Raw genomic sequence first — 12,946 nt, forward strand, 5'->3', positions numbered from 1 at the left:
ACAGTCAGTTCAACAAGCATGCACTTAATTTAATATGCCAGCATGCACGTAACAGAACCCTATTAGAAATCAGCTATTAGATATATTTGCGCACATTACTTAACAACATGGCTCGGTAAAATGTTTGCATGCAGAAGTACATGTAGGTGGGATAATATCTTTACTGATGGCTGAGAAGAAAAAATAAGCAAACCAGCAGGAATAAGATCCCTTCACTGACTGCTTATTTACCCTACTTCCCCTCTGTCTGAGGAGACACAACTGACTATATGTATAACTGTGTGTGTGTTTGGTGAGTGCATGTGAGTGGGTGGAAGTGGCTGTCTTTCCCACGGCCTCCAACAACGTCCATGCACAGAGGAACAAACACACACAGAGTAATGGCAGTCTGCAGCTCTTTTGCAAAGTCTCTGGGAATGTCAGGCATGACATCATAGGGAATGCTGTCTTTGAGAGGGTTTATAAATTCCAGGCTTGACAGCAGCTAATTCCCGTTCCTGTGAACCATTTTATAATTTCATTTGCAATGTGGTAACAGGCCTGTGGTAGGGAATGAGAGAGGAAGAAAAAAAAGTAGAAGATAGGGGAGAAATAGAGAAGAGAAGTGTAGAAATTAGTCCCCTGAGTCTTATTCGGAATTGCCTTAAATAATTTATTGGGTCAACAGTTTTCCTTAATTAGTTTTCGGTGTGAACAGTACAAAGACTAAAGATTTAGGTGTGTATAATCATAGCAGCAGTTCCAGCATACAAGGTGTCATCTTTAGCTATGGCAGGTTACAAAACAATACTGTAACTTGCTACAAGCCAAAATGGTTGCTACAGACCTTTCAATGACATTAGTAAACAATTATAGTCCTCCAAAGTTGTGCATTTTTCCTCCAAAAGAACGTTTTTTACTGAAATAAAGGAAGAAACGCAAAGGAGTAACCAAAGAGATAATTAAGGTACAATGTTGAAGGGCCACAATTGTTAAGGGCTGAAAGTAGGCTACTGTGCCATGCTAACCACCATCTCACAGCTATGCTAGCTTTCAAATAAAATGACGAATTTATATTTGAGTAGTGTAATTATCTCATACTATCAATATAGTTGTAAAAGAAGCCATAAAGAGAAAGGAAGAAGGGAAATCCATACTTAATGTAAACCTTTCTGCTAAAACACAGCTCCTGCTCATTTACCAAGAGGGGGCACTATTACACAAACATCTGCACAACAAATTAGCATAAACTAAACACTGTATATTCAGATATATGAATGCAAGGTTTCACTTTTTGTAAAAAGCTCTTTTTTGGTGTTTAACTACAGTGGCTGGGAAGTGCAAAAACAATTTGTGAAACACTTTTACAAAGCTTGAGACAAATTTATATTAAAATAAAAGAAAATGTTTACATTTTATAAAAATCACAACTTTAAAAAAATATTGATGGTCAGTTTATATCTGCTGCCAACACCAGTTCACCTAAAGAAGACACTGAATGTAAAACGTGTGTTAAGTTTTCACTTACAGCATTCTCATTTTCAGTTTGAATTGCCCCCCGGGGACAAATAAAGTTTTTTTAATAGAATTTTATTGATTTTCTCAGGATAACAATGCTGGTTTTTCCAGCATTTTCCAGCATCCTGGCAAGTAGACTTATCATGAAAATATCTGAAATTAACCACTTATCTAAAAAAAACCAGTGTTGTAATCATGGGAAATAAGCTGTGATCTTGAAAAAAGAACTACAAAATAAAACTAAAACAAAATAAAAAATTCTGTCTCTGTCTATTTTGATCACACACACAAAAGCGGTTGGGGGATAGACTTTACAGAGATTGTTGTGGACATCTTTCAGTTCACTGTGTCATTGTTTCATATGCAGCCACAAACCTCCTCTGTTATCCAATGGAGGAGAAAATAAGGGTCAACCCACAGTTCCTGGAAAGCTTTAATCACAGTCCACTGTGTATCACCATCTCTTTCTCATGTGGTCTGGAGCCAAAGATGTGGAAGCAGATAGCTTAAATGGATTCCGTTTTATATTGTTGATGCTGATACAATTCAATTTTAAACCCCAGACAATGATGTACTGTCCCCAAGATCAATTAGGAATAATAATCCATAATAGGTGGTATAATCAACCTAAATCATATCTATTGAGCAACAGGAAGGCCGTATCCAGGCAACCTCCAGCAATGAATCAAAACAAGCAAGGGACTACAAACCAAATACAAAAAGTGACCTCACTGCCATAATGATAAACTAATTAGGAAGCCGACATTCCATGACAAAATGAAATGTTACTGACAAACACATTCAATCTTTTTTAGGAATATTACATACTCCTTTCGTCAAGCTGGGGCCATGGGTGAGGTGAAGCAGATACTTCAAAAGAGTTGCAGCAGAGTGATAAATTAAACATGTTTGGTTGCTATACACAGCCAAAACAGAATCAGCAAGTGGAAATCGATCCACAGGCCTCTCCATTAATTCAAAACAACCCACACAGACAAACGCACAGTGCTCACTGCACATTGTGCAATGGACACCCGGGCAAAGGAGATCTGCAGCACTATGCATCACAGCTCAGTTCAGTAATGACAGATCATTTCTTGTTGTGGGCTGTTCGCTGTGTCATACTTTCCCATCTCAGTTCAGCAAAGGCCTTTGTGTGCAGAATGGATTGGGCAGTCACACAAGATGTAAAAGATCTCTCTGATATTGGTGTGGTTACGGTGGAGAACTTGTGCATTTGTTTTATTTATTTTCATGCAATGTGTGTTCAGAGGTGAGAGGCAAGAAATCATCCCATCAGTTTGTGTTCTCTCTGCCCTGATTAAACCGGGCAGCCTGTGGGGCAGCCTCCAATTGTTAAACATCTCCTTTCCTGGACATTAGCCACGTACGCCAACCCACAGATAATTGAATCAATTACAACGACGCTGTCTCCTCCGTGTTTCAGTCGCAAAACAAGCAGAACGGAGTGTTCCAGTGAGGCTGAACTGCAATTAGGCTCATGCACGGAACACCTCGCTCGCTGAGAAAAAAATCAAACAGTGATAATTATTGTGTTTTTTGCATGGAGCGACTTGGCTGTGCTCTGCTGCTATTGCTGGAAAGACAAGGACTTAGATGTGTCTATGTGTGTGTGTGCAAGTTTGAAAGGTAATCAGCCAGTCTTCTGTATTTGAAGGAATAGTGTGTTTCCAAAAGAGGTGATGGTGTTGAGTCTGACACACATTATACAAAAATGCTTGCTCACAATCAACCAGAACGTATTCACTGCTATCAACTCCTTGCATTGTCAAAGTAGTGATTGTGCCTCATGTGAGGGTGTGGGAGATTCTTTGGATCTGCTGACAGCTATTTCTTACTTTTTTAAATCCATTTCTGTTTGCACTTTAATGAGCTGCCAGGAATGATTATATGTGATTTATTTTCATTTCTTGCAAAGACTTTATGCACATGACTGTATGCTGTTTGCCCGTCAATTAGCCTGCTTTCCTTGTCACTGCACTTCGTCATTGAAGGTTATGAAGACTTTATGAAGTAAATAGTCAAATAGTGTGAAGTGACTGATAAGGTTTTTATGCCGAAACAATTTTTTATACTCACAGCACTGCCGGCGTCAATGCGTGGCCGCTCCATGGCGATCGTGATGCAGTTTAGGAAGATGATGATCAGCACAATGTGGTCAAACATCTTGTGGTTGATGATCTTATTGCACACGATCCGAAACCTGCCAAGAAACATATATTAAACCATGTGCCTGCCTGTTAGTCAAACCATCCATGGCTTCTATGCATAATTAAGCAAAACTCTTAAGAAAAATCCATACGGATGGGTGACAAAACAAATTACCCCAGTACAGTTTTAAGAAAGAAAGATATAGAGGTTGATAGATAGAAAAGAGCTGTAGAGACCAAATAGTCATTTTGTCATTTTTTTTAAAAATGTATTCACTCCTGAAAATATCTAGAAAATTTCAGAAGGACTACCCATGATTGTCTCTTGACCTAGCTGTTCATATATGCACCTCACAGCGGGAGACAATCCCTGTCATACGGGGGAGGGGAATCCAGGGAGGGTCAAGGAGGCACTGAGCGTACTTCGCTGCATTTCTGGGGCACAACATCCATGTGGACTCAGGGACTCAATCCAAACTGACGAAAATTCAATCAGAACCTGAAAACGGGTGAGATGAACCTAATAGGTCTTATACAGGCGATGATGATACTGAGGTGTGTTTGCGTATCGGCTTGTGATCGTACATCTATATACCAGGAGCTGAATATCTAGCCTAGTGTTTACCGCAGACTGTTGCGGCTCAGGTGCCTATATTTGCTCACACATTGAGCAAATTAGTGGACAAAGACACAGAATCCGTCATGCTATGCTGTGATGAGAAAAGTAGCTTTTATATCAATTCTATGTGTTGTTCGGCAGAATCACAAAGTCAACAAACAAGGGAAGAACAACATTCTGACAAACAGAAAACATAATGCAGCCGTTTAATGATGTGCACAGAGATCATGCAGTCACATGCAATGCACTCCAGCAACAGTATATAAACGTCACTCCCCCCTCCCATTGGCTTGAACTAAATTCTCCAGAAAATATCCTGTTGCATTCAGCTTCCTTGAACTTGCTGTAATACTAGGGAGCTGGCAGGAGAAACTCCAAGTGAAGCCCGAAGGAAAAATCTGGCTGTTTGGTTTGAAACAGGTCCTCCTTGACATATCAGGAGTTTTCTGAAAGTGTGAAAGCCCTCAATATGTCATAAATGTAGAGGAGTTCAAATTTGTCAATCACATAGGCTATCAGGATACAGCTTTGAAACGACTTGGAAAAGGAGTGTTACGTACTGTACAAGGACATTTGCTGAAACACTTTACATGTAATAAAAGATCATATTCAATTAACAGTGAGAGGGCTTGTCGGACTCACAGTAAATCCCTCGTTGAATTACGACCCATTAATTATGTCTGACTTTTATTACACAACATGAGAGGATTCCCAGGCTTTTAGCTTGTGACCAAACAGATAAAGAAAGAAGGAACGCTTGTATGTGTCTCCAGAGGGGATTAAACTCTGCATCAAATTTGTACAAATAGCTTATATCAGCCTTAGTGTACAGCAGGGGAGAATATTGTAAGGCTCAGATTTGGATTTGAAGCTTTGTTTGACAATGCAGTAAGCTTTTTTGAGAATTGCTGAATTTGGTATCAGATCAAATGTGGTGTTGATTAGTGTGCATACAGTTTGAAGACTGATTGAGTTACATCTTCTTTGATAATGTGTCAGCAACCTTACGTGAAATATTCACAGTGTCCTCTCTTCCTCCTCAAGGAGAGAGAGAGAGAGAGGACACATGGCAAACACACATCTCTGGTGACAACTTCTCCACTGCTCTTTGAAGGGTCTCGCTGAGAACATTAAAGTTAAGTTCAAACACACACACACACACACACACACACACACACACAAATCAAAACCTCAGCCAAAACCTGCCACAACATGTTCAAACAGAAAACAAAAATATCCCTTCCAGTCAGACGTGGGATTTGAAACAGTTTGTGACATCTTAATGAATTGGTGTTGATATGTAAAGAATTTGACAAGTGTAGAAAGCTTTCTACTCTGATGATATTAACAAAAACATGAGTTTTTAAGATTGACCAAAATAATTACTTAGGTTTGCATTGTACTGTCTCAGTATTTCGAGGCATGCCCATCTAGTTAAAGGCAGGGTTGGTAGTTTTTGAAAACTAGCATGATTTTGAAAGTAGCATTCTCTCAGTGCTCCATCAACACCCACTCCCTCCACTCCCCACTCTCTCAAAAGCCACAGCTTGCATTGTCTAGAAACTATGTCGTCTCATGTTTCATTGAGCACTTAACTAAACAATCTTAGTATGTAGCTCGGCTCAAGAAGATACTAGCGGCTTCTCCAAATCACCAAGTTCTTCTTCTGCGCTTTCCAAGAAAACGATAAAGGCCACATCACTGTTTGTTGGATTTTTGCTTTTCTCAGGAAAGAGCTGACAGATGCCAAAACATTGAATGCTTTTTCAACCGAAGGCTGCTTCTCTTATAGGTTAAACCATTTGCAACTGGAAGGAGTACCATGAAAAGTTTGAACATAAACATGCAGCAGATCATTAACTGCACACATTACTGTTCTACTAAATCCCCCTCCCTGCTGTATTTTTGTTCTATTCTTATCTGTATCTAATTATGTGTGTTTCATATGACCCATATCTCTGAGGAGTTGCAGTGCAGTTCCACATGAACTAAACATGAACTACATCAACCATATGGACACCCTAAGATAGTTCTGCATATACCAGGACCTTATTTTCATAGTCTGCCGTTTAAACATACGCCCCTTCATGCAGCTGACAGATCTAACAGCAGTGACTGTATCACAGCATTTAAAGTCAGTCCCACTACTCCTCTCATTTAAAACTTCCCCTGCAGTAATCTGCAGCAGCAGCAGTACAACAGTGAAACACAAAGGCACTGGGCTCCTGTCTCCCACTATGCGCCTGTCTCTTGATGTGATCGTGAGCACAGGCAGGCGTCCACATAGGTTCAAGGCCAAAGTGGGCGCCACACAGAGCCCATGTCCTCAGTGTCCCTCTCAACCACAACTGAACCTTACAGCCTGCTGTGACTGAAAGCCAGCTAGAAGCCCAGTTTGAGCCAAGATCCTTTCGTTTTCTTGATACTCTGACAATAACACACCACAGAGAGCTTCTCCTATTAATCTTTTCCTAGTTATATAATACAGCCATCAGAAAGGAGAACAATCTAATGAAATGACTCAATTTCAAGATTATACTGTAGGTCTAAAATTCAAATCGATTGAGCCATTATACAATATATCCTGATATCTATTTTGAATCCCTGACAATCATTTAAAACATGTTTGGCAGATATTTAAATTCTTTTTAAGGACTTAAAGAATGTGAAATATTATCACAATGTATTCTAGGACGGTTTTAGAGGCGAGCAGAGAAAAGATGAAGCAGCGTTTGAAACAAAGCATCTGTAAATGATAAAATAAATACTAATTAAAAATAAATAATGAATACTAAAGACTTGTTCCGGTGATTTTATCCTCTAATGTCTTCCTATATGTACAGTGGGTCTCCATGTAGCTTAAACGCTGCTGTCTTTTTCCTGAAACTAAACGTGTTTTGCTTCAAAGTAGAACAAAGAAATAGTCTAGAAATAGTAACTCTTATTGTTCCTGTAAAAATGGCCCCAAACTAAAAGAAAAGCAACAAAGACCTGCAGCCTGGGCCATCAGAACTGAACTGAAAACCGTGACCCCAAAAAAGGAGGTATATTATTGATTTTTGGGCTGACTGTATTATTGCAATCCTAATATAGATAGTTCATGTGGCACCGCAAACTCCTCTGACAATGTGAATTGTGTTATGCTGTGTCTGAGAGCCATTGCATTTGAAACATCTGCTCATTTGCGACAACAGTATGACACCAGTGATGGCTAACATTCCCTTTGGATGTGTGGCAGGGGGCTCCTTGTTTGATGTTTAATTAGCGAGTTGCAAGGCTGTGGTGGCAGGCTGGGGCCAGTATGTTGCTTGGTGATGCCTTCATAGCCACATCCCCTAACAGACAGCAGAGATGCATGGATCAAAGCCCCAGAAGAGGAGGAGGAGTGAAGGAAATGGGGGCGAAGAAGGGTGGGAGGCAATGTATTCAGCACGTGGCTAAGATAACAGCTCTCTCAGTAGGAGAAACTCCCTTCCCTCCCTTTGCTCCTACTTACTCACCCCTGACATGGCAGAAATGTGCAGATAAAAGAGACTTCTAAAGGCAGAATGTGGGAGGGAATAGGAGTGGATATAGTGCTGCATTCACACTGCGGTAAAAAAACAAAAAAAACACTGCCATTGCATTCAGCATTACAGGATGTGGGTCAAATGCAATGTTAATGATGACCTTGTCAAGAGGAAGGCTCAGATATTTCTGGTACACTGATAACACAACAAAAATATATTTAAAAAGTTCTGTGAAGTCATTTTAAAGTTTTAAATTAATTTGAAATCACACTTCTAATTTCTCTAAACTTCCACAGGAGGATGTAACAAGCCTTCAGACAGCTGTGATGGACTCTGAACTTCCATGAATATGTAAAGACCAGTATTATGGGAGGAGAACTGGCGAAATTAAGAGCAGGGCAGGGAGGTGGAGTTATGGAGATGAGTAGAGTTACCTCAACTCGGGAGGGAAGAGGTAGAGGGACCAGGTGTCCCTCTGTCGACACCACTCCGGCTGTTTCTTCTCCAGCCAGTGAAACATCCTGGCAACACGACCCTAGGGAGGGTAGGGAGTGCATACTTCATTTATTATTTATGTATTCACTATTGCCTGTTGCATAATTTTGGCCATAATTATGCTCAACATATACACGTTTTTGATTAGCTTTTTCTTTGACATACTGTATGAATAAAACAGGGTTTATCAAAAATGGCCATAAAAGATAAAAGTGCCATGTGTATTTAAGAAGAAGTATACATTGTGAAGATGTACTTAAATTGCTCCAAACTTCAAGATTTTTTTAATTGGGAATGTTGCATTTTTTTTTGTTGGAAAAGAAGCACAGCAACAAGCAAACACTGCCGACAGACTGACCACGTTGGCCTCCTCTTCTGCATTCTCTTCCTCAGTGTTGTCCTCAAGGGAGACATGAGTGGGGCCCAGAACTGATGGAGAGCCCTTGCCATTGCAGTCGCGATGCTCCGGGGGCAGTAAGTGGCCCAGAGAAGGGGGTCTGGAGCTGTGCATGCTGGCCGAGCGGTACAGGTAAGGCACCTTAACAAGGAAAAAGACATTAAGGACAGAGAAGATGTAGTTTCACTACAGTGGGAGTTTCTTTGGTCTCAATCTTGTTGTTGTTGTTGTTTTTTTTATCACTTCATCTTTTATTTATGGTTTCAACATTTGCTGAATAGTTATAATCATATAGCCCACAAGTGAACATGTAGACAAACTAAACAATACTAAGACCTAAGAATCATCGGGAACAAATGTAAAAATAAATAAAACTACTTCAACCCTCTTTATTCCCTCACTATCGATACCTTTATATTTTCTCCATAAACCTTATTACTACATTGAGTCCTTAATCGTGTCCATCCAGCACCCACCCCCAGTTTTCAACTGTGCTTCTTGCAGTCTCGAACAATGTGTCTGTTTTCCATTATTGTTCCCAGTCTCTGTCCATTGTTTCTCGGTAGGGGGATCCACTCTTCCTCACTTCTTAGTGATGTACATTTCACCAGCTGTATGTTTACCTTACCAGTCCCTTTTTAGTATAGTTCCTTCAGATGAATTACAATATTACACAGAAAGAGTATCAAGAAGTTCTAAAAGGACATCATATCCGAGCATGACATAAGTAGACATAGTGAATCTGTATGAGCTGCATTTAACACAACAATCTCTCCATCATGGTAGACGTGTGTTTAATATTGGCTTTGGACATTCTGTGTGACAAAAACATATAATTAAAGTTTTGCAAGAGAATCCCCACCATATCCAAAAAGTTGGTATTTTTAATTACATGGCATGTCAGTCATCATTTAGAATTATCTTAATAAACTCAGGTTCCTATTTTTGTTGTTCATTTGAGCTGATACAGGACTAAATATGAAAATAGTGCAGTGTTGAGAAGTGTGATGCTGAAACAATCATGATAATAAATGATGCAATTATGTAACAGATGGAGTCATATACATGGGGCAGTTATTATTCAGTATTTTCTTAGGCAGTGTGCATACGAGGATAACAATATTTATTCGAATGAGCGGTCATACATGGAAAAATATTCTCATTTACGTTGACAGAGACAGTTCTGACACTCTGACCCTGGACCAGTAAAGGATGGAGGGCAGGTTTGTGCCAATGATTTATTTCTGTAGCCCTGATTGTCTGCTGCAGTTATTTGTTCTCAATTTCTGATAAAATACCCCTATAATTCTAATAGTGATTCCTTTGTACATTGTGGACATATATTGTATCACACCATTCACTTCCTTGGTAGGGAAGCTTCTCACTGGCTAAGTAGTCAAACATAACAACTATGCTGCAAATTCTCTTGGAAAACTTTGTGTGTCCCGATTTCCCCCCAAGCCGAGAGCGAGGTCCTGTCATACTTTAGGCATAAAGTTGGTGTTTGCGGTTTTCCTTTGGCAAAAAGAAAATATTCCTGTCAACTGAGGTTCATGGAGAGCATTGCCTAATAAGTAAATGACATATTGTATCAGTCGAGAGAGTTGAATAGAGCCAATAGTGTGCTTTTGGGAAAGGTACAGTCAGTCATGATAACGCCAAGTGTAAATTAGCTAACTCAACTTGTGTTCTCCAGAAGATTCATCAAGCTTATAATCAAACATTGTTTCCTCATCATTCTTTTTTTTGCATTCTTTTTTTTTGTTGAAGAAAAAATGGAAAGATGTGTCAGTTTTCTCCGACAACTTTGGCTTAGAGCTGTAATTGGGATCAACCAACAAATAAGAATGCTACAGCTGAGCATGTGACATGTCAAGTGAGCAGGCCCTACGATTTGTGAAGCTTGAGATGTCATTATTATTGATCCCCTGTTGTTAGAGAGATTTACAGCATGTACCTGCAGCAGAGCATCAGGAGGCAATTCCATGGAGCTCCGAGTCTCCACTGACTCCATCCTCCGATGTCGGGGTCCTCTCTGTGACTGGGACATGGAGTCCGTCCTGGCCAGAGAGACGTCATCTTCATCCATCAACCCACCTCCTCCTTCTCCTCCTCCTTCCCCTTCCTCTGAGCTGGAGCCACCCTCCCCAGAGAGGAGGGATCGGCGTTCCCCAGACTGCCGCTTCTGCCTTTTGAGTGAAGGGCCACGACTCAGGCTGTTCCAGCTGGACCGGCGACTGGTCCTGCCACTGCCAGAACTCCATAGGGCGTAGGGGGAGGCGCTTCGGGCACTGGTCTGGAGCAGGTGGACGACCAGGTGGGCAAGAGGAGGTTAGAGTGACATATGGAAAGCAAGGAAAGGAGAATTACCAAAGGGGCTGCATGTCAAATGTGTTGGTAAAGCATCTTGGTTTGTTGAGAGCTGATTTCAATTAGAGATTCATACTGAGAATCAGACAGGAGCAGATGCTGAGATTTGGGATTATGTTCTTCAATCTTGAGGCTAATTATTAGATTGTCATATAATTAGTGGCGATAGCAGCAGTAAATGTGTTGCACCAGCATGCAACATTAATCATCATCAATCATTATGACCTCAACGCACGAGCATGAACAATGATTTCGGAAACACTCTTAAAGGTAAATTCTGGGCACGAATTCTCTCACATAGGTATTACTATTGGCTTCCTGGCATCCTGAAAATGGGCTGTTACAATTGAAACATGTCACATGCATTTGGTGTGAGTTGAAATTATTTTACAAGTACAAACCGGTGATTTTTCATAGCTTGCTGGGTCTATGGAGATGTTGCTCCCTCGATGGGAATCGAAGCCGACAGTGGGGTCACCCCCAACAGGCAACTTGGGTATGGGCATTGGGGTGGCAGCCGTGTGGGTAATTAAAGGTGGAGTCAGGCTGGTCTTCAGGTCCACATGACCGTTTACTGGCACTACTAGTACAGGAAAGAGCGGTCAATGGAAGCGTGGGAATGGATAAGAATAGGGAGATTAAGAGTATGAAAGATGTGTGGGATTTCAGGTAAAGAATTGAAGACATGAATAATGTTAGGTTTCTAGCTGTCCCTAATGTATAAATACAATGAAGAAATTGTGGAACAGACTGTGGGTCATCCTTACGGTTTATTCAGCAGGTGTGATAATAGCGCAATAGAACATAATCATTGACAATAGCTATAGCTGACAGAGTTTTCTCTGTGAATACACTTGCTTATATCTCTTGAAAGGTGCATCCCAACAAATTCTTTACTGTGCTGTGTTATATAAGGCTTATAAGGCTTTTACCCAGATATGATTACAGTTGCTCAAACCTAGAATCAGTTACTCTTAGATACAGATTTATATGATATATTCACAAAGTTACCAAACTGAACCAATTCATGGAAATTCGTACTAACAAATAAAATGATTGCATCCCAAATGACAGAAGTGTGACACAGAAGGGACCAAAATTGAACATTTGATGATGAAAAAAACATGATAGAAGAACATTTTTTTTAAAACTTCTCAAAACAAAACTGGGGGAAAACAGAACAACATGAGGTAGCACAGGGGTGCACCCTCAGTAATGCAGCACAGCATACTTTAAAATGGATGCCTCATACTGGTACTGAGCAACATGAATATTTTAGCAGGGCATTAATCTTATGGGATGCGTGGGAGAGAGTATTATGTTTGGCAGCAACACAAAAACATGACATGCAGAGGGAAATGCAACTTTAATAACGCTAATTCCTCCGTCTTCCGACTTTATCCGAGGCCTAGAAGATGTATATTAGGCTCTTCCAGCTATGTAAGCAGTTTTATACAGAGCATCCGAAGGAGCTGAAGGGGAGGTGATACCGTACGTCTGGGAGTTGTACTCCATACAGTAGTGTTTCCACTGGGCTTTTCAGTCTGCGCGAACAGTAATTAGAGGGGATGGGAACTGGCGTATGAGGAATTATGGATGAGGCTGCTGTTCTGGTTTGATGCTGTGCAAAGAGACAGGCAGACACGTGCCCACTGAGTGTGGTCTGAAACCAACTGGGAAAAAACTAAGAACAGAGACCACTGATATGGAAAAGGTGGGGTGGATATTTGAATATGGCAAAGTTTAAAATCCCCTGGCTTAACCAGTGGCTGTATCACAATCTTTTCAACACATTTTGTAAGAAACACAACATGGTGAGTAATCTGCGAGGGTTTGAAAGACATTAGTTAAGTAAAATACAAACAGCTACATATGCAAACACAGATGG

At 40.5% G+C, this 12,946-nt stretch overlaps 1 protein-coding gene across 14 annotated transcripts in view; it reads right to left on the reverse strand.

Annotated features, from left to right (window-relative positions):
- The window catches only part of cacna1g (calcium channel, voltage-dependent, T type, alpha 1G subunit), a 166,518-nt gene that overhangs the window by 58,628 nt on the left and 94,944 nt on the right, over positions 1–12,946 (reverse strand). For 11 of the 14 annotated variants that reach the window (XM_079372669.1, XM_079372668.1, XM_079372667.1 and 8 more), the window contains 5 exons: positions 11,460–11,641; positions 10,646–10,984; positions 8,650–8,829; positions 8,231–8,331; positions 3,598–3,721 (listed from right to left, as the gene is read on the reverse strand). In XM_079372669.1, coding sequence (XP_079228795.1) covers positions 3,598–3,721; positions 8,231–8,331; positions 8,650–8,829; positions 10,646–10,984; positions 11,460–11,641 — 926 coding nt within the window. The remainder of the gene's footprint in view (positions 1–3,597; positions 3,722–8,230; positions 8,332–8,649; positions 8,830–10,645; positions 10,985–11,459; positions 11,642–12,946) is intronic. The other 3 variants (XM_079372658.1, XM_079372670.1, XM_079372664.1) reach the window with 1 other exon arrangement.

Source organism: Symphodus melops (assembly GCF_947650265.1).
Source record: "Symphodus melops genome assembly, chromosome: 21".
Lineage (NCBI taxonomy): Eukaryota > Metazoa > Chordata > Actinopteri > Labriformes > Labridae > Symphodus > Symphodus melops.